This window comes from Lepidochelys kempii, chromosome 3 (assembly GCF_965140265.1).
Source record: "Lepidochelys kempii isolate rLepKem1 chromosome 3, rLepKem1.hap2, whole genome shotgun sequence".
In the NCBI taxonomy this organism is placed as follows: domain Eukaryota; kingdom Metazoa; phylum Chordata; order Testudines; family Cheloniidae; genus Lepidochelys; species Lepidochelys kempii.
In genome coordinates, this window is record NC_133258.1 from 11,343,611 (window position 1) to 11,365,515 (window position 21,905).

At 49.8% G+C, this 21,905-nt stretch overlaps 1 protein-coding gene and 1 long non-coding RNA gene across 3 annotated transcripts; one reads left to right on the forward strand and one right to left on the reverse strand.

Annotated features, from left to right (window-relative positions):
* Window positions 1–245: 245 nt before the first annotated feature.
* Window positions 246–3,085, reverse strand: LOC140908494 (uncharacterized). The gene is made up of 3 exons (XR_012157889.1): window positions 2,953–3,085; window positions 1,713–1,815; window positions 246–1,001 (listed from the first exon to the last, which is right to left on the reverse strand). It is a non-coding gene; the product is annotated as an uncharacterized lncRNA (long non-coding RNA).
* XKR5 (XK related 5) lies at window positions 2,344–21,518 on the forward strand. 2 transcript variants are annotated; one of them, XM_073335691.1, is made up of 7 exons: window positions 2,344–2,634; window positions 5,240–5,423; window positions 9,667–9,848; window positions 12,368–12,577; window positions 13,288–13,457; window positions 14,339–14,450; window positions 17,868–21,518. In XM_073335691.1, the coding sequence occupies exons 1-7, from the start codon at window positions 2,577–2,579 to the stop codon at window positions 19,178–19,180; spliced, it is 2,229 nt and encodes a 742-aa protein (XP_073191792.1). In that variant the 5' UTR covers window positions 2,344–2,576; the 3' UTR covers window positions 19,181–21,518. The 2 variants fall into 2 exon arrangements, with proteins under 2 accessions (XP_073191792.1, XP_073191790.1); XM_073335689.1 differs by lacking the exon at window positions 2,344–2,634 and having other exon boundaries at window positions 4,901–5,423.
* Window positions 21,519–21,905: the final 387 nt, after the last annotated feature.

Here is a 21,905-nt window from a genome sequence, read left to right on the forward strand (position 1 = left end):
TTGTTTAGTCTGCAGAAGAGAAGAATGAGGGGGGATTTGATAGCTGCTTTCAACTACCTAAAAGGGGGTTCCAAAGAGGATGGCTCTAGACTGTTCTCAATGGTAGCAGATGACAGAACGAGGAGTAATGGTCTCAAGTTGCAGTGGGGGAGGTTTAGATTGGATATTAGGAAAAACTTTTTCACTAAGAGGGTGGTGAAACACTGGAATGCGTTACCTAGGGAGGTGGTAGAATCTCCTTCCTTAGAGGTTTTTAAGGTCAGGCTTGACAAAGCCCTGGCTGGGATGATTTAACTGGGAATTGGTCCTGCTTCGAGCAGGGGGTTGGACTAGATGACCTTCAGGGGTCCCTTCCAACCCTGATATTCTAGGATTCTATGATTCTATGTGTGTTTAGCATGCACTGGCTGCCACTGCTTGGGGGTGGAGTTCTGCAGGGGGGAGGGCGGTCAGCATAGGGGTGGATGTGTGCAGAGGGAATGGGGCCTGGATCGGGGTGGAGGACTGCAGGGGGTAGATTTGCCCTGTCCAGCTGCTAAGTCCCAGTTGCATGGGCCACCTGCCAAGCAAGGAATTGTCCAAAGCGCTCCTGGTCTGCAGCGCACGGTACCGTGGAGGGGACTCAGGCTGTGGAGTGGATGAGGCAGCATCCTGCACTCTAGTGGTCACTAGTGAAAGCAGCCTCTCAAACAGGGACTTTCCACTGCACTCTGTCTTCCCCACTCAACTCACGTTCCTGTTTCAGGAACCAAGATGCACATGTCAGCTCCCGCGCTGCCATTTTGTCCTCAAGCTCTGCAGCCTGCCTGTGCTTTCAACTTGCCATGAATCCTTCCCTCTTTGAGATTGCACCTGCTTGTTGGCCCTGTCCAGATTGTCAACCATAATTTCATCACGGAAGCCCTTCCTCTTTGACCGATCCAGGATGAAATGAAGACCCAGGGTTCTGCTGCCGGGTGCCTGAGCTGCCGAAGTACAATGGCCAGCTGAGGTTGAGGGACCTGCGAGCACACATAAAACAGTATGTTATTGTCTCAGTAATTCACAGACGGTTCAGTGCATGAACACAGGAAAAATCTTTATGGATTCTCAAGGCCAAAAAATGATACTTTGTAAAGCTGAATTTCACATATATTGTGAGAGGAATGCTTCAGGTCCCAGAAGCTCCATGGACTGCTTACTTTGCTTAAGAGCTTTCGGTGCGGGACCTTGCCAAAGGCTTTCTGAAAGTCCAAGTATGCTATATCCACTGGATCACCTTTGTCCACGTTTGTTGACCACTCAAATAATTCTAATAGATTGGTGAGGCATAATTACCCTTGACAAAAGTCATGTTGACTCTTCCCCAACAAATTATGGTCAACAACGTGTCTGATAATTCTGTTCTTTATTATAGTTTCAACCAATTTGTCTGGTACTGAAGTTAGGCTTACGGGCCTATGTGACAGTCTGTACCCTCGTGTTCATCCTTTTTACAAAACTATAATAAATCTTGTACAAAGTATGCCCTGGAAAGTATCATTTGAAAACTCATAATTTGCTGATCATTATTGTCATGGTAAAATGTGTGTGGCAGCATTGTATGTAAAAGTTATAATATTCTACTGTGAGACATGCTCCAGGTTTAGAAAAGCGGGCACAAACCACTTCCTCAGATACAAAGGCAAACGAACACCGCAGGCAAGTGTCAACAAAATCAAATGGACTATCACCTGGTTAAGCGGCCATTCTTCGGCAAGCAGAAGGGCAGAAAGGGAAAATTTACTTCCCATGTAAACAGACTGGCTGTCACCAGAACTCCAGCTGGAGATGATTCTCAAAGAGGATGAAAAGATATAAAAATGAGGAACAGAGGCCCCAAATCACCTCTTTTCCCTCATCTCTATTTACAGCCTTCCTTTGAAAGACAAAGGAAGCATCACTGAACTGGGGGATTTCAGAGTAGCAGCCGTGTTAGTCTGTATTCGCAAAAGGAAAAGGAGGACTTGTGGCACCTTAGAGACTAACCAATTTATTTGAGCATGAGCTTTCTGAGCTACAGCTCACTTCATCGGACAACGTGAGCGGTAGCTCAGGAAAGCTTATGCTCAAATGAACTGGGGGAGTGGTCCTGGCTGGAGGAATCCAACCAGACTGCTGCTCGCATATGGGGAGAGAAACCTTTTTTTGCTTTGAATTCATCCCTGGCCCAGAGCCCACAATCCCAACCCCCTGCCCCAGCCCAGTGAAAGTGAGTGGGGGTGGGAGAGCTGAGGACTGAAGGGGTGGGATGGAGTGAGCAGGGGCAGGGCCCTGGGGAAGGGGCGGGGTCTCAGGGAGGGAGGCTAGTCAGGGGCAAAGCTATTGGGCTTTGTGCCATTAGAAAGTTGGCAGGGGACCCCTCGCCTGTTCCTGCAAAGGCGACCCCCCCCCCAAGACCTCCCCGGCCGCTAACGGGGAGGGAGCATTGCGAAGGCGGGAGGCGAAGGCCTGGGGCTGGCCGGCCGGCCGGCCCTTGAAGGGGCGGGGAGAGCGGAGCCGGGCTGCTCCGGGGTCCTTGCACCGGAGCAGGGCGCCGCGCCGGGAGAAGGAGGAGGATGCGCGCCGCCTTCGCGGGACTCTCGCTCCTGCTGCTCGCGGCGGAACAGGGCGCGCGTGAGTCTCCCGGGGGCCCGGCGGGACCTGCAGCTGAGGAGCGGGGCTGCACCGGCAGCGGGCCCCCAACGCAGCGTACCCCCCCCCCCGTGTTACCGCGCTGCCTGCAGCCTTGCAGCTACCCGGGGGGGCTGCACCACTAACTGTGCCGCCCCCCCCCAGCGCACGTGCATGTCCCTCGTGCGCTGCACCCCTCTGCCTGCCACGGATGAATGGCGCTCCACCCTCCCGCTCTGCGCCCCCCAGAGCCGCCCCCGCCCCGCGCGCCCCGCAGCGGGCACCCATGCAACTCGCCAGCGGAACGACGCACACACTCACCGGGCACCCGGCAAAGCTGCACCCCCCCACCTCCTCCCTTCCTGCGAACAGCCGCTGTGAGCTGCGGAGCAGCCGTCTTGTCCCGGCCCCACGACTGAACGGCGAGCATGCACGTGGCCGACTGGTTTGCACCGAGGGGCCGGGGGGGAGCGTGCAGGGCTGAGCCCCTGGCACGGGAACCGGTGCAGGGCGCGGGGACCGGGCCCGGCTCTGGCCGTCTCCTTGCGGCGCAGCAAGGAGGAGAGCGCCGCCGGGACGAGGGCGCGCGCGCGCGTCTCGTTTTTAAAATCTTTAACCCTTTGCGTGCCGGGCTCTGCCGCCGATCCTGCTGCCGCCCCCCTTTCCTCTGCAGGCTGCCCCGGGGGGGGAGCTGCCACTAGGCTTGCTAGCTCTCCAGGACGGTCCTGGCACCTGCAGGAATTAAAGAGGAATCTTTAATGAGAGGTTAGGGCATGGGATGAAATCAGTAAACCTCCAGGAATGCCTCCAACCTGAATCTGCAATCCTAGCTGCTGCCTTTCGGGCCCATACTGGAGCAGGCAGGTGCATGGGAGAGGCTTCACCCTGTGCTGGGCAGGCTGATGCCCCTGCCTCGGGGCTGCTGGCTAGGGAGGGTCCCAGGGCAGCTCTCCCTTATTTTCAGTGACTGGCCTGCACCAGAATCCTGGACCTGAGCAAACCCAGAGTTTGGGAAGTTAGGATCTGGATTGGCCTGAGCTGTTCCTGGGCATCCCACTGAGCTATTCTAGATCCATCCCTGACAGCAGGTGACTACGAAAGGGCAGACAGAAATGATTGCTACTTCTTTGGGGGGGGGGGCAAATGTGTGGCCTATGTGAATAAAGTGCTAGACTGGGACTCGGGAGACCTGGATTTGGTTCCTGCCTCTACCACCAGTCTGCTAAACCTTAGGCAGACCGGTGGAAGAGGCAGGATAATGAGGCTGACCCCTGGGATAAAGCACTGTGCAATCTACTGATGAAGATGCAATAGGAGAGCTCTGGGTTATCATTTTACTCATTGCTTTATACACACCCTCCAGAAAACAAGCCCCTACGTGTTTAAAGGGCTTTGGTTAAATTGAGGAGAGAGTATCTATTTGTGATTTGTATTCCCATAGCACCTAGGAGCCCCAGTCATGGAGCAGGACCCCATTGTGCCAGGTGCTGGATCAGTGGTTCTCAACCTGCAGGCCCGTGGGCCTATGTGACATCCTCAGGGCCATACAGGTAGTATTGGATGCAGCCCACAATGTTCAATAGATTGAGAACCGCTGTGCTGGATGCACACATAGCAAAGGATAGCTTATTACAAAGATGACGTTAACATGCATAGTTATGTTATGCATTAACCAGCACTTAGAAATAAGATTTCAAAAGTGTTAAGGAAGGAAAAAACCTCTCTCTCTGTATAGAGCTGAGCCCAAACTGAAAACCTAATCCAAACCCTCTTTTGCTTTAAGAGCAGAGATCTTATTAGTATTATTAATCTGTATGGTGGTAGCACCTAGAGGCCACATCTATGGATCGGGGCCCCTATGCTGTGCAAGCAGATGATGAAAAAGATGGTCACCCAGAGACTTTGCAATCTAAATATAAGACTATAGACCAGGGATCAGCAAATTTTGGCATGTGGCCCGTCAGGGAAATCCGCTGGCGGGCTGGGACGGTTTGCTAACCTGCAGCGTCCGCAGGCTTGGCTGATCGCGGCTCCCACTGGCGGCGGTTCGCCGTCCCTGGCCAATGGGGGCTGCGGGAAGCGGCGCGGGCTGGGGGATGTGCTGGCCGCTGCTTCCCGCAGCCCCCATTGGCCGGGGATGGCGAACCGCAGCCAGTGGGAGCCGCGATCGGCCAAGCCTGCGGACGCTGCAGGTCAACAAACTGGCCAGGCCTGCCAGCGGATTTCCCTGATGGGCAGCGTGCCAAAGGTTGCCGATCCCAGTGCTAGATGGATGCAAAAGGTACAGACTGAGGGAGCACAAGGTAACAGTGAGATTTTATGCTCAGTGTAACAAACACAGGTTGCAGCACAGGAGCCGCATAGCCGTTGCTGAGCGTTGGGTAGCTATTGCGGGAGCGGTGAGTTTGAAGGAGTTGAATGTAGTGCCTCTGTGGATCTTTATGGGGAGCTTTGCCCTGAGGCATAAGAAGTGGCATGGGAGAAAGAGTGGTGATGCTTGTGGTCAGATGTGATTTGGGCCACAAAGGCTGGTGCACTGTTAGAGCTGAGGTGGGAGAGGTACCATGTGTGTCACCATCTATCATATTGTTTCTTTTCCCTTTTTCAGGGGTCTGCACCATCGTCCATTATCTTCTCTCTGGCCGGTATCTCTGGTGCTGGTTGACCATTGCCTTGCTTCTGCCTGACTATATAGTTCAGATCCTGAGCTTCTCTTGGTTCCGGGCAGATGGGCACATAGGCTGCTGCTGTCTGGTGATCGTGCACATGCTGAAGCTGGGGATTTGGAAGCGGTGAGAAAACAACTCACAGCCTTTGAAGAATTAGGAGGCTTGAGATATAATGTTCTGAGGACAAATATATGTACTTTGCATGGAAAGTGTGTGCATGCGTGCCTGAGTGTGTTATGTGGCAAGGAGAACCAATGGGGTTGTATTAGGTGTCTCTTTCTGCAGTGTAGGATCAGGATTTTCCTATGGTAAACTGAGACGTCAAACCACAGAACTGTGAGTAAACACTGTCTTCTAGAAAGTTGCGAGCCTGGTTTCTAAGTACAGTAGAACCCCTGATTTTATGGGCATTGGTCTCACAAATAGCTGGTTATCTGAACCATCTTTCTGCCATTGTATGTGACTCTGATCCTTCAACCAACATAGAATTATAGAAATGTTAGGCTGAAAGAGACCTCAGGAAGTTGTCCAGGCCACACCCCTGTGCTGAGGCAGGACCAAGTAGACCAGACTGTCTCTGACAGGTGTTTGTCCAACCTTCTTCTTAAAAAACTTACAGTAGCAGGGATTCCACAACCTCCCTTGGAAGTCTAGTCCAGATCTTATCTACTAACTAACTAATAGTTAGAACGTTTTCCTAATATCTAACCTAAATCTCCCTTGCTGAAAATAAAGCCCATTACTTCTTGTCCTACCTTCAGTGAACCTAGAAAAGAATTGATCACCATCCTCTTTATAACAGCCCTTTACATATTGGAAGATTCTCCGGTTCCCCACCTGTCTTCTTTCCAAAAGACTAAACATGCCCAGTTATCTTAACTTTTCCTCATAGGTCAGGTTTTCTAATTCTTTGATCTTTTTTGTTGCTTTCCCCTGGACTCGCTCCAATTTGTCCACATCTTTCCTTAAGTGTGGCTTCCAGAATTGGACACAGTATTCTAGCTGAGGTCTTACCAGCGCTGAGTAGAGACGGTCAGTTGCCTCATCGTGTTGACTCTCACTCAATTTGTGATCCACTTAAGTATTCCTCCTGTGTCTTGCATACAACACTTCTGTTGTTGCACTCCTTTTTTGCCACTTTATATCAATGGATATTTGCATCTGCAGATATAAATTTTGTATCCCTATGGGGCTCTAGCCATTTAATCGCTGTGCTTTTGATTTTTCCTTCCTCGGTGAAGTACTTTGCACTTCGAAGTTCATCTTGTTGAATTCAGACCAATTCTCCAATTGCCAAGGTCTTTTTGAATTCTAATCCTGTCCTCCACAGTATTTGCAACCCCTCCCAGCTTGGTGTCATCTGCATATTTTATAAGCACATTCTCCACGCCATTATCCAAGTCACTAATGAAAATATTGACTAGTACTGGACCCAGGACTGACACCTGCAGAACCTTACTAGCTGTCCTGGTTTGACATGAAACCATGGATAAATACTCTTTGAGTACAATCTTTCAACCAGTTGTGCACCTGTCTTATAATAATTTCATCTAGACCACATTTCCCAGGTTTGAGAAGACTAAGATATTTGGTGGCAAAGATGAGGTGCAGTTCTCTCGCTCAAAGAAAAATCAAGTGCACTGAATCCAGTTGTTACCATTCGTTATATAAACTATCAGTGAGCGATTAATTAATTAACCTATGCACCATACCTCCTGGAATCTTGGGATGTTCAGTTTTATGAACTCAATCCCCCATAAAATAGGGGATAATCAAATAGGGGTTCTACTGTATGGACGAAGATGGGACCTGAGAGTAAGATGATGGGAAAGCTGACATGTTCTGGCACCTTGGTGACATGCAAAGACACATTGTCAGCTCGAGTGGTCCAATATGTTGATACTAGCTGAGAATGCTTCTCTTTTCCCAAGTAGTGGAAAAAAGTCCTAGGGACTGTCCATTATCCCTGTTGTTGGAAGGAAGGCTTATTTGTCTGGGGTTTTTGCTTTGTTTTTGTTCTTGTTTTAGTTGAAGACCCTAAAAATCTTTCAGATCTTGTCCAGATTACATTGGGAGGCAGGGAAGGGGAGTGAAAGATGCTTGATTAATGCTCACAGAATTGGTTTGCACTTTATATGTAACTTGTGATTAATGCCAATAATATGGGGTTTTTAATTCAATAATGTTTTCTCTGTTGGTTTGTGAAGCTCCTATAAAGTGTATAATAGTGCTATTGTAAATAGATATTTCAAAGGACACATTGTGCTTTTCTTAAAGCAATTAGTCACTCTCAGAAGTTTGAAACTAGAAGCTGTCTCCATAGCTGAACTTCTTATCTTTGCCCTTGAGCGTATGCAGTTACATTTAATAATGTCAGCAGATGATTGGGGAGAAACTGTCACGGATTTCTTTTCAGGCCAGGATGGACTGTTATCATCTAGTCTGACCTCCTGCATAATGCAGGCCATGGAATCTCACCCAGCGATTCCAGCGTCTAGCCCAATAACTTGTGGTTGAACTAGAGCATGACCTGACAAATGAGGGTGTGAAATAAGGTGGTGGAAGCACCCCCTGTTGGAGCTGTTTTACAGCTAGATTGGACAAAGCGCTGGAGAATAAATTGCAGGGGATGGTGCTCTACACTGCAAGAAGATGGACTAAATGCCCAAACCACATCTGTATTACAACAACTACTTAGTCTAGGGAGCTGGTACAAAACTATTCCATTTTGTAATGTAGGTGGGACCTAACCACGGTCACAAACCATGCAAAAGCCTTTGAGATGCCATAATTTGGGGACACTGTTAACCATTAAAATAGAAGCACATGAAAACAACATGGTGCACACACAGCGTTGCACCATCGTAATTGCATTGGTTTAACATCCGACCTGTAGTTGAACCAGTAAAATTTCTGTGTGTAGACAAGGCCTTGGTGCAACACAGTGGTAGAGCTGACTGGTCCTAGTGCTGAGGGATTAGAATTCTAGTTGCATGGCAGAGAGACAGACACGCATTGTGTAAACCTTTGCAAACAGATGGGTGTTGGAGGAAGAAGGCTAAATGTTGGATTTGTCAATTTTTGCACTGTCCTTTCATGATGGCACCAAAGGAGTTATGGGTTTCTCAGCATGCTTGTTCATTCTAGGGATGTAAATACTGTTAAAAAAAGTAACCGTTTAAACAATTACAAAATATTGTGTTTAAATGGTTAACCGATTAAGCGGCTGGGGCTGCTCCAGCCAGATGGCGCAGCTGGGGCCGTTCCAGCCGGGCGGCATGGGGCCGCTGCGGCCCGCTGGCACGGGGTTGACAGTTAAGGCCAGTTAACTGGTAAGCAGTAGTCTTACTGGTTAACATTTTACCTCCCTAGTTCACTAAATCCAGTGTCTCTGTTAGGAATGGCTGTACATGCCCGAAGTATAAAAGTAAACAGCCTCTGGTTAAGGGCCAGTCTGCCAGATGGCTGTATTTACTGTGTGCATAGGGTTTATTGCAAAACCCCAGTATCTACCTTAAGTAAACACCTCTCGAAGATTACAAGCTGTGAAATAAATTACATCGGTGGGTGTCAGTACAAGTCATTGATTCAAATTATGTCAGTGTTAACAGATTAGCTAAAGTTCCTGTATTGAACCGGATCAAATAGTGGCTCTGGAGGTGGAGGAGCAGCCTTCTCAAGTGTAACGCACTCAGAGCGACTGGAAGGGAACTCTCAAGAGTGTGTGTATAGAAGTGTGTGCGTGTGTGTATCTAATAACTTTATCCTCTACAGTTCCTGCTCAGAATTGTTTGTCTAGAACCAGCAACGTGCTAAGTTTACACGGAAGCATAAAGCCAAGAGGCCTGGTTTTCCATGACATCAAACCATTTGTAGTCATTTACACTGGCTGTGAAATGCCCCTGGATCAGATGTTATCATTTTACACAAGGGGAAATGACTGCATAGGGTCCAAAGGGCCTGATTCTCCTCTAGATCAGGGGTTCTCAACGTTTCTCTTTCTGAGCACCCCCCCACACACACACACACACACCCATGCTGCTGGCCCGGCGGCAGCAGGGCTTCCGGACCTTTGAGCCTTCGGCGGCAGCAGCTCGGCTCTCCCCACTCCGTCTTCAGGGGCACGCTGGTGGCAGCTTTTCTTTTCTTTTCTTTTCTTTTCTTTTCTTTGCACTTCCCTAGAGCTGGCCCTGGGGGTGCGCGATCCAAAAAGTATGGCGACCACTGCTCTAGATCACACCTGCGTACATCAGAAGTAACTGCTGAAAGCAGTAGAGTCACGCTATAAAGTTGATGGAGGTAGGATCAGAATCAGGCACGGATCCTTTGCCCCGAAGAGCCCTGACTGTGGTGTGTACTCTTTCAGGCACTGGGACGCTCTTTGGACAGCTGCGAAGCCTGGAGGAAGCTCCATTGCTGGAGATCTCCTCATGCAGCTGGGGGACCTGGCAGTTCTGCGACTCTTGGAAGCCCTGCTGCATACCTTGCCCCACCTGTTGCTACAGAGCTACGTTTTTGTAATGGTGGAACCGACTGGCCTTGTCCCAGGTAAGTGGGGAGTCTTTAAATGTGGAAGGAAGGTGATGTATGTGTGTGATGGACTCTTGTCCTCTAGTCTATCCAGGGTAGACGGGCACAGGTAGCAGGAGTGGACTTTCAGGATGAAGGACCCTATTGCAGACTAACTGGAGAAAAACATATTCAGAACGGTGCTTTTTAAAAATTAGCCTCTTGAGCTACTTAGCAGCAAAGCCTGGTGTCTTCCCTTCTCTCTCAAGAGTTCCCCATCTTTTCCCAACTGTTGTCTTGTGCCCCCCAACGCAGTGGATGCATTCCTTCCGACAGAGAACACCCAGAGCATGCCTGCTTCGCTCCTCAATCCACCTGCAGCATGACTGCTGTTCAACAGCCGTCTGCTCAGTGGCCAGTTCATACCATAGCAGAAACCCTGGGAATCTTGTGTGAGCAGGACAGGGAACAGTCCGGAGGCCCATGTTTGTCTTATTTCTGGAGGAGATAATCGCTAGGTTTGTTGGGGTGTGTGATGGCTCGAGGAGTGATCTTGGGGTAGGCATAGAATCTTTGCCATTTGAGATGAGCTATCCAGTTCCTCTCCCTGCAAATCCATCCTGTAATGGAACATAGAGCTTCTGTCCTTGTACAGAAAGAGCGTTCCAACTCCCCGGCAGGTTAGAATCTGGCTCTGGCATGATGATTGTCCACCGAAAAGATAAAATTAGTGTTCTCAGCCCATTGGAGAGAAGTCACTACAGCGACAGTAAGGGGTAGTCTTACAAGAGAAGCCACAGACTGAATGACAATGAAGAATTAATAACCATGGTACTTAGTACTCTCCATCTGTAGCTCTTCAAGCGCTTTATAAAGGTCAAGTATCAGCTCTGTTTTGCAAATAGGGAAACTGAGGCACAGAAAGATTGTGAGTTGCCCAAGGTCGCACTGCAATTCAGTACTAGAAACACCCTACTAGAGGAACTGCTGATTCCTCCAGACTAGGGGTATGGAAGGATGGGATAAACTTGCCCTGCCACTGCCTGTGGTATTCCTCCTGTGTGCGTGGGGGCGGGAATAGAAGACTCAGCTCTCCAGAGCTATCAGTCCCACAAGTGCTAGGAGTCCCTCTCTCACAGACCAAGGTTTCCCCATAGGTTCTCTAAACTGCTATGGCGTGCAATGGAATGTACTACTTGTGAGAGCGATTGCAATTGCATGCAGTATCTTTGGGGGCCATTGTATTACATTTATGAATGGTTTCTGTGTGAGTGTATTCTGTTCCATTGAGGAGGGGTACCCACAGTGCCTCCAGGAACTAACAATGGGGTTGGAGGCGGGGCGGGTTAAGGCGAGTCACTGAGACTAAACAGTTCGGGAGGGGGGGGGGGGGTTGCATAGACTGGCTCAGGCTGGGTTTTCCAGAGACTGAGGGAACAAAGAAAGGGGTTTTGGTATAAAAGAATGAGCCTAAATAGACTCAGGCTTCTTTCTGATTAGCAAAGGACAGGATCTTCTGTCCAAGGAGGGGCCCAACCCTTTCAGACGGGTTGGAAAGACTTTGGCCTGTGAGAGCCCCGTAAGATGGATGGGTGACTCCTGGTATGTTTCGTGTGGCTTTGAATCTGTATTATTTATATAATGTTTTCTTTGTAATGCTTTTACCTTAGGAATAAATGTGCTTGTGTAACGCGCACACCTCCAGGGTGTGGTTTTCTGTCCCATCTAGTGGCACCGAGACCACTTAGAGAGAGATGATGAGTCTGCTCTACAGCCTTAGCTAGCAGCCAGGTGGCTTTTAGCTCATGCAATAGAGTCTCATGCACTAAGTTCCAGAGGCCCCAGGTTTGATTCCGCCCGCCGACGACGGGGGTCTGTCGGTGTTACAGTTGCTCAGAAGGAGCTGGGTGGTAACTGAGGGCAATACACTGTTTATCACTGTCAGAAAGAAAGCAACACCCAGGGCCTGGCTGTTAGGCAGACTGGCTTGCTGAGGCTATCGCAGTGTAAGGCAGGGAGCTGTGCAGCCTTAAAACCCCCAGCTCAGAAAGGAGTGGGCAGGGTTCCTTCCCAGAGACAGGTGATGGCTGGAGACCTGAATGGGCATCCCTGGAGTGGACCATGGATGGGGAAATAGAGGTGCAGTTACATTGAAACTGTAATAGTACTGATGAAGTAGAACATAAGAACATACATAAGAATGGCCTTGCTGGGTCAGACCTAAGGTCCATCCAGCCTGGTATCCTGCCAATAATAAGAAGGTGTGCTTGATGCACTGGTGTGTATTAGCATGAGAACACTTGTGAGTGGATTGATGGTCTTTTAATGGCTGTTGCAAAAGATACTTTTAGTCCTAGTAAAACTGATAACTGGGGAGAGATGGAAGGAGAGAAATCGAGGTGAGGGTTTAGCGGAGCACAAACACAGGTCAGCAGAGGAACATTTGGTAAAGTGCTCCAGCTGGAGTGAAAACCATCTGTCCTGTGGAATGCAGGTGCCGTGGATTTCTGACTCCTCATTGTGCCTTTTGAATAATGTCCCTCCTCTTTCATTTGTAGGTGTGAGTGCTGGACTGTCCCTGCTCTCCCTCTCCTGGTCTTTAGTCTCTTATAGCCGCTTTACATGCCTAATGAAACCAGGTCATCTCTACATGCCAGCGGCTGCCCTCCTGTGCCAGCTGTTGTGGAGGACAGGAATGCTAGGAACGAGGGTCGTGGCCCTGGTGCTCTTTGCCAGAGTCTATCCTGTCTGGGTTTTTGTTGCAGCAGGTAAGATGAGATTTTCTGTGCATGCTTGTGCAGTTAATAGTCTCCTGTGTCACCTGTTGTGAATAGCCACTAGGTGGCATAATGCTCCCGTTTCTCTCGCAGAGGAGGGTTATGTCTACACTGCAAAGAAAGACCCACAGTGCTGAGTCTCAGAACCCGGGTCATAAACTTGGGGTACGGGGCTAGAAATAGTAGATTGTCCCACTGGGGCTGGAGCCCAGACTCTGAGACCTTCCCCCCTCGCTGGGTTTCAGAGCCAGGACTCTAGCCCAAGCCCTAATGTCCACTCTGCTCTTTTTAGCCCTGCAAGCATGAGTCCGTTGACCTAGGCTCTGAGAATCAGCGCTGCAGGTTTTGCTCTGCAGTGTAGACATACCCTCAGTGTCAGTGAATCCAGGGTTCATCTTTTCAGTAAATACACAGCTCATGAACAGTGTTGGCTTGATAGCCCTAGAGTCTGCAATCCCTCTCCCATCCAGGATTGGTACGACACGGGGAAAGCTTTCCTGTGCTGCCCCGCAGGACATGGTGTAAGGAAGAGAGTCTGTTCCTTTGCACATCGATCCTTGCAGTGATCTGATTTCTCCATCCACCTTCAGGGCTTCTTGCCAGCGGTCCCTCACTGCTGATGCTTGTGAGATTTGCTAGCTTCACCCCTCAGCTCACCACAGCAACTAATTTGCTTTTTACTCTCTGCCTTCCCCACCCAGGTGCTCACTGGCTGGTGATGTCCTTCTGGTTGGTGTCTCAGCAAACTGACATCATAGTGAGTTCCTGTCACTGGAGACTGTTCAACTTCCTGGTGGGGGCTGTGTACATCTTCTGCTACATTAATGTCCAGGCCGGCCCCTCCAGGTACAGAGTGGCTGTGTTTTATGTGGTAAGTGCTCGATCTCCTCTTGGCTCTTAGAGTCACAGTCGCTAACAACGAAAACTATTAAGAACTAATCTAACCATAAGACCTGTGCAGTAAGGGCCATGGCTGCTTCTTTATGTCCTACAATGTAGCCCATAGAGTCTGGCCATAATGAACAGTAACAGGGGCTTCCAGCTGTGACCTTCACCTAATGCTTCAGGTGAGCCATTTCCCCATCTCCTACTTCTAACAGCAGTGCTCCCTGGGGTGGCACTTACTTCCTGACCCTTCTAATGATCATTCTCTGCCCTGAGGCATGAGATTTGACTATCCTTATTTTAGCATCATGCTTAGCTACGTTTTTATGCTGGCAACATCAGTTCCGCTTGAAAATCCCTGCTACAGTCAGTGGAGTGGATACTTTTCTAGAATCGAAGAGGTTATAAAGACAAAGTGAATTTAGTGCTCATGAAAGGGGCAGATTGGCAGCTCTGGGAGGCTCCTTCTAAATACAATAATGGCTGCTACTGTTATTGTTAGTGGGAAACACGTGCGCGTGGCTGGTTCTGAGGTGTCTGGCGTTGCTCCCAGATCTGTGCTGAACCTGTTCCATGGTGCTGCTGTGTGGAGATGCTTTGGCACAGAAAAGGTACGATTAAAAACTTGCAATTTATTGTCACAAGCAAAGAGCCATATTTCATTTCTATTCAAAACCTACGTGGGGGGGAAGGCCAGAATGGTAGCAGGAGCTCAGAGTATGATAGCAAGTGAGAGCAAAATAAATAGGTAAAGCTTAGAACTTATTCATGTGTGTCATTTAACTCCCTCCACGGTAGGAGGCATGTCTACAACCAGTTCGTGCACATGCAGCTCGGAGTGACAGCTGTCTTTCCTTTGCCCTGCAGATAATGCTGATAGAGAACATCTTCCTTTTGATGTTGGCCACAGATCTCCTGCAGGGGGTGCGGCGGGATAGCCTGTTTATGACAGGGGCTGTGATGGCTGGATTCGTGATTGGTAAGATCTGTTGCTTTCTCGCGCTGTGAATCAGAAGGTGCTCAGATGCTATGTTGATGAGAGCACTGTAAGAACCTTTCTAGAATAGTGTTGCCAACTCTCACAATTTTCTCATGAGGGTCAGTATCTTTTCTGAAAGCTCTGGTTCATGGAGTCATAGTGGAAGGATCTGAGGGTGCAGGTCTAGAACCCGGGGTCTCTGGATCGTTGACACTGCCTCGGGGCCACCATCTCGCTGAACTTGGAAAGTCAGGCCCCATGGGAAGTTCTGTCTGAGCGCTAAAGGCCTGCAGCCGCCTGATTGGCTCACATCTGCTACTTAAGCCAGGAAGTGACCCGAGTGGGCCATCCAACCTGCTGTGAAGACTTTCTGTTGCGGCCACATGGGACCCTGCTCTTGCTTGTCTCCTGCAAACCTGATCTAAGCCTGGTGCTGATTCCTGCTCCACTCCTGACCTGTTCCTAGCTCCTGCCTTGATCCTGTTTTGTGCCTGATCCTTGCCTCTCCCTGGTTCCTGCCCTTTCATCTTGCTCCTGACCATGGGCTGCCAACCCTGGCTTTGAACCCCACCCCTGACTTCTGACTGGCTCAACCCTTGGCTCTGGCATTTCATATCCAACCCTGACTCTGATCCTCAGCTTTGGTTCCTGGCCCCAACTCGGCTCAGCCTCCTGGCTCTCGTACTTGGGAGTAAACGCCAGCTCCGACTCTTCACGTCCATTCCCTGCCTGGATGCCTGCCCACTAGATCTAACCCCCATGCTCTGACAGTAGGCCAGACTACCTGCGTCCCGGTTCCTAACATGGAGTCAATCTTGGCTTTCCCTTTTAAAAAGGGTGACTTCCTAGCCCTCATGGTAGCAGAGGGATGCTTGAAAACATGACTGCAGTGCACCCTGAAGGCTCCGAAACCAAGAAGCAAATGCTATGACTGGCTTTAAAAAGTCTCGTGATTTTGGGGGCTTGACTCATGGTTTTTGAGCGCTTGGGATTGGTAGTGCTGTAGTATGGAGGATCACTGTTAGGAAACACTTGCCAATTAAATGAATAGGGGTGCAAGAGAGATTGGTCTTGTTAAGGTGTGTTCCTTTCTTCTGGCTGAGAGTATGTTGATGAAGGACTATGCAGAAATGTGGGTGATCTTTCAGGGATCAGATTTGGCCCTTGGCAGGTGATTGCGGCTCTCATTAAGGCAGGTGCATGTGCTTGAGGACTGAATGCGGCCCTGCCTTGTGAAGGATGTTGGGCATAACTATCCTTGGGGGGAGGGATAGCTTAGTGGTTTGAGTATTGGCCTGCTAAACTCAGGGTTGTGAGTTCAATCCTGAGGGGGCCATTTAGGGATCTGGGGCAAAAATTGGGGATTGGTCCTGCTTTGAGCAGGGGGTTGGACTAGATGACCTCCTGAGGTCCCTTCCAACCCTGATATTCTATGATTCTTTGCAACAATGTAGTGACTTGCACGAGAAAACATTAGCCTTGATTCTCTCGCATTGTGACTGCTCACCACAATATTGTCCCCTATTGTAACTTACTGCAGCTCAGCGTGTGCCTTTTGTTCCTCTCCACCCGCGTAGATGGGGTGGGGGCACTGATTTCTCCACAACATGCTCTCCACCCCCAAGGGACTGTCCCAGGCTTGCAGTGACCCTGGGACTCGAGTCAGGGGTAGGAGGGGCACAGGACGGGCTGGGAAGCAGCCACTGAAGCCGGGAGTGGTTTCCTCTCTCCAAGGCTGTAACTCCCAAGTCCATGGTAGTGAGCAGTTAATTCACTTGCTTCCCTCCCACATACCTCAGGAGGGATCAGCTGCCATGGGCAGAGTTGCGGGGGAAGCCCCATGGCTGTCCTTATATCCACTGGGTTGTGTTCGGCTTTTCTTGCTGACCCTTGGGGGTTTGCCAATTCCCCCCACTCCCCCAGCCCCAATCCTGCTCTCCAAGTCTGCGCACCCTTGCATTGTAGAGGGAGCCTGGCTCCAACCTTGTCAGCATCTCCGTGGGAAGTCATTTCCTTTACTGTGGGAGGGAAGCATCAAGCACCTAACTCCTCACTAAACCACCGTTGCTGTTTTTCTTCCCTGCCCCCCGTCATCACTCCACGCACTGCCACTCAGGCCAGGGGCTGGGACTTGGGCAATATTCTGCCTGGCACGGAGCAGATCCTGAATTTGATCAAGATGCAGCTCAGAGGGAATCGTGCAGTCTAACTGATTCCATTAACTTCTCTCCTGCCGTTGGCTTTCTTTTTCAACGAGTCTGGGGGTAATGTTTTCAAAAGCGCCTCAGTCACTTAGGAGCCTTTGAAAACGTTGCCCTAGACGTCCCCTTTGGGGCTCTCTATTCCTGGGCTGACAAGGAGCTGTTCTTTAGAAGCAGCTCTGCGTTGCTGCTTCACTGCACGATGGCACCACTAATCCACTGGTGTTCCTTCCGCCAGCTTGTTTTCTGAATGCCTTTTTCCAGAAATACAACCCCAAAGCCCAGCGGCTCCTGTTCATTGGGCCTCCCAGCCAGGTGTTGCTCTAACACCATCTCTCTGCATCCTGAGCCCTGCGGAGCTTGGGGCTGTTCTTCACCCAACCCTCTTCTCGGCCTCCCGGTGGCTGTGCACCAAACCTGGTGCAGAACTGTCTTCTGGACTGGAGTGAGGAGTGGCGTATGTTCTTATTTCTGAGCTGCTATTCGGCCACCCACGCCTTGTCCTCCTACATCCTCTGCTAACCACAAGCTCTTAACCTCAATCTGCCAGTGACAAAGGACGTTGGTGGCCCGAATAAAATGAGGAACTCCCCGCAGCACAACCGGAAGGCTGGAAGGCTGTGAGAGTTGGAGAAGCAGTTCAATCTGATTTAAAGAAAATGCCTTGAGTAAGCACTCTGGAATAATTTCCACTGGCAAGCAGTAAGTCTGCGTTGAATGAGTGCTAAATTTGGGTCTAAAACCAAGTGACGTCCCTTCTGACTAGGTAGCGGTGGTGCAGAGATGCTTAGCTCTGCTCAAGTCCCCTGTTGGATCCTTGTCTTAGGTGGATGGTTGCCCTCACATATCACCTCCCAGTACTTAGGGACTGCTTATCTCTGCACATGAACCCATCAAGTGACGGTCCTAGCAAGTGGTATTTATGCTCCCAGAAGCATTCTTCGTATAGATTCCGGCAGCCAGGTTGCATCTAGCTACTGGTGCGTTTTCCCTCCCCGTGACACAGCTACAGTTGCGTCCTTTACATAAGCAACTGAAAACGCTTAAATTGTAAAACAGACCCTACCTCGGCAACTTTGCACTCCACTGAATATCCGCCATGGTACCACTATTTAGATACCTAATCACATCAGTATCCCTAACTGTTTCGCACTATATGCCACAATGTTGGGGTGTTGGCAAAAATGTCACCTTGTTCCCCTTTGCTTTCTTTCAGGCTCTGCCGCTCTGGTCATCTATTATAGTCTGCTACACCCCAAATCCACAGAGATCTGGCAGAGTTTCCTGAAGAAATCTTGCAGCATCACAACTGCAAAGTATAACGGGACAGAAGGATCCACTTTCCGGTCCATAAACGAAGCTGGGGAGAGCTTTGGAATTTCAGCTCAGGGGGACATTGTCTCTTCAAATGCAGAAGTCTCCAAGGTGGTGCATACCAGGCCTGCTTCTAGAGCACACAGTGAGATCTCACTAGGAGAACTTGAAGGTCATACTTCTGTGAAGGACAGCTGGGTGAACCATCATCACTGGCTGTTGGTAAAGCTAGCCTTGAAAACTGGGGATGTGTCCAAGATCAACGCAGCCTTTGGAGATGGTGGAATTGGGGAGCTTTACCCTTCAGAATTGGTGGCAAGCAAACACTGCAGTGCCATGCTTGGGCCGAAGACCAATCTTGGCTTTTCTTCAATGGGAAAATGCCCTGGAACTCCTAAAGCCAGAGTGGTAGGACAGAGGTTTCAGGCAGAAGAGAACGGAGCTGGAGAAAGCCTGAGCAGAAAGGAGACTACTTACCTCACTTTAGCAAGCAGCGAACACAACACGTACTCTGTAATAACGCCGCTAACCCTGCCAGAGGAGCACAGGTCAACGGCAAAAGTCCCCGACTGCACAGGCTTGATGAGCAGACATGAAGCTCAGGCAGACAAAGCGGGAGGCGTGTCCGCTCCTCTCGCTCCAAACCGCAGTGCCAACGGCAACTCTGACTTGGAAGCCATTGTGGAGCACCCAGAAGGGACAGCTCAGATGCACGAGAGTCCCACTCTGTATTTCAGTGCCAATGCAGAGGTCACTGCACCTCTGAACGGAGGTGGGGGAGCAGCCAGCTGTGTGGCTGATGGTCTTGTGGAGCTGGTGGAGGACAGCAGGCTCAGGCCTGTAACTGACAACACTGTAGGTAAAGGAGATGGCTTCCCCATCACCATGGCTAATATCAGTCCAATCCTGGGCGTTGGCACTCCTGGCTTGCTGCAGAGCAGTCCGTCCTTCTGCTGCACCCGTCAGTGCAATGCACTGAATTCATCCGAGGAGACCTCGGAGCTCACTGAGCAGGAGGGAGTCCGGAAGGTGCAGTGCAACCATGGGGGCACCACATCCATTGGGACTTGGGTTGCTGCTGTGAAGAGGAGACTAAGGCCAGCTGAGGAACCGTGCTACACGTCCACCCCCAAGGCTGACCCGCCCAGCCAGGACTGCAGGTTGAGGGAGGCAAAGGAGAGGACGAAACTGACGGGGTTGATGGAGCAGTTGTAATGGAATGAGACTGTAAATTAACCAGCTGGGGCCCTGTGTTTGGTGTCCAATCTAGTCCCTTGGTGTCTTGTTAATAATTTTACTCTTAAGTCTCCATAGGAGCGTACAGCTCCAGTTCGTGTCTGTATGGAGCTCTAACCTTTTCTGCTGTGAGTACGTTGCTAGATTCCTCCTTCCTGCATCCACGTACTGTATCATGCAGAGTAGCTCCCCAGTTGTGTGCTGTCTCTTACCGCTCCTGCTAGAGTCCAACTCTGGAGATGTGTGCTTGCTCCCTCTAAAATGGCCACGCTCTTCTGCAATCTGGGGACACAATGGCAGGAGTTGCATAGTAAATTGGCAGTAGCAGAACCTGCTTTAAGTATTGGGGCAACAATTCTGCTGCGTAATGGCGGTTGTGACGATAGTACTTGGGTATGTTTAGGGTTCAGTGGGTGGGCCAGGAGGGGTGTTCCATTAGTCGTGAAATCCTGCAATGGCAGGCATTCACTGGACTGGGCAAGGGACTGTCTCAGGTGACTAACAGTGGGCTACGGAATCCTCCACTGCTCGGGAACGAGCACATATCCAGCACCAGCCATGATTTTCAGTCACTTTTACAGCTTAAAAGTGCATCAGAGCAAAAATGCAAACGTTTTTCTAATGCATTAACTACTTGGGAAAGGAGAGGTGATTGATGGGAAACTGGCCGAGTGGCTTGCACAGAGCATGCTAGCAATGCCAGCCTCTCTGCCTGGCTCTGACTCTATAAGACTGAGGATAGGCTGCAGCAGTAGGAACTGTAGTCTCCGCGACATTGGCCTAGCTCTGCTGCCTGCAGCAAAGGGAAGGTACAGATGTTATATCAGGCATTTTAAGATCTTACTAACCAACTAAAGCAGGGTGCCTCTTATGTATTTGTGACAACGTCTTGAAACTTGGCCATTAGCAGCCCTCGTTCCAGAGGGTTGTTTCCCTAGCTACTTGCTTCTCCCCAGCTTGGAGGAACAGCTGCTGCCGGGGCGGCTGGGTGGTTTTTGTACCCTGACCTCTGCCCGAAGCAAGTGTCTTTCCCTTTCAGGGCAAACACGAGTTCACAACAAAGCACCGTGATCTTCCCTGGCATGAGTCTGCCTACCCAAGCCGGGGGGCTTGCTCCCGGCTGCAGTGTAGACATACTCTAAATCAGGAGCAGAATCCTGCCTGTCCCAGAGCCGCTTCCTACGCTGGCCTGCTCTGCTCAGGCTTTCTCTCCAGCCTTCTCCTTGGTCCTCCACCCAACTGCTTTGTCTCCAGGCCTCTTCCCCAGCTCCCTAGAGAAGGCCTCACTCTAGATCTTGCTTCAATTCCTCTGTCTCCCAGACTGAGCACAGACCTTGCCTGCCCCCAGCTCCAACCAGGGCTGACTTCCCGCTTGGTCACGTGATCCGTCGGGGGAAACTGAGGGGTTGAGCCTTGGAGCAGGGCTGGCTGGACCCAGGCGTGCCCTTAAAGGGACACTCTGCACTACAGCTGAGAGGCCTGGTCAGCGAGCTGCTGGCTTGGGTCACAGTCTGTAGCTTGCCAGTACCCAATGCACAGACACAGATAGCAGGGTGAATAAATGGCCCCCTAAAATGTCCTTGCCATGCCTGAGCATTCAGTTACAATGGATGGTTTGTCAGTTCCAGGCAGTGACTCCAGCCCAACTGAAGCAGGAACAGAGAACAGGTGGGGATGGAATTGGGCGTTGCTTCGCTTAGCCAGAACAATAATGTTTAGAGTCATTTATTTCAAGCCCAGGCAAATTCATTTCCCTCCTCATTTAACAAGAGAAGTGAAGTCACATTGGTCTTTGAGCACTAACCCACTCGCATTGGCTACAACCTGCAGAATTATCCTGCTGAGCCACTAACATGGCCTGCTGCCAGTGAGATGTCAATAACACCCCGCAGAGGGAGCTGGTAGTGAAGAGTGGGAAGGAGGAGAGCCCTGATTTACTGACCGGGCGAGCAATAAAAGCTCCCTTCCCTGTTTTGATTTAGTTTTAACAGCTTGGACATGCCTAGATGGGCAGGTTTCACAAGATGGATGTTCATGTATTTAACTAATGATTGGGTGCTAATGTCACATTGAAGCTAGTTTCCCGTGTAACTAACTCTGGATTTTATTTTTTTTTGTAACCATAAAAGAGCATTTTGGATGCGCTCGGTATGGAAAGAGACGTTTGTAGTGAGTTCTAATCTCACGAACCCCATATCAGCAGATATACTATGGAGGCACGGTAGTGGCTCCATCCTTCAGCTTTTATGAAGCTTTTACCTTTGACAGTTTCTCTGACTGACTGGTGTTTTTAAAAACCACAAAAAGTAGCAAATACTGTCTGAGTTTTTGGATGTGTTGTGTTAATTGATGGGTGCTGTATCCCCAGAAATGTAATTTGGGCTGCTGCGTCTCACCTTTGGAAAACAAGCCACTGCATAGCTTTACACCAAACAACAACTAACGGCAGTTCCTATGCAAATGCGCTATCGTTCCATTTCCATTGTAGAAAAGGAGGAAAAGGTTATTTGTCTCTAAACACAAAAGAGTCACACCTAGAATAGTCAATGAAGGGCCCCGCCTTGGTTCCGTGTGTCTTATTTCTGGTTAGAGCAGGCTGAAAAACCAGAAAACAATTTTGAGACAATCTCAGGTTTTAGATTCCATTTTATTTTTCTCTATTTTTGATATGTGCTTATTGGTTTGTTTTGTTTCGCAAAACAAC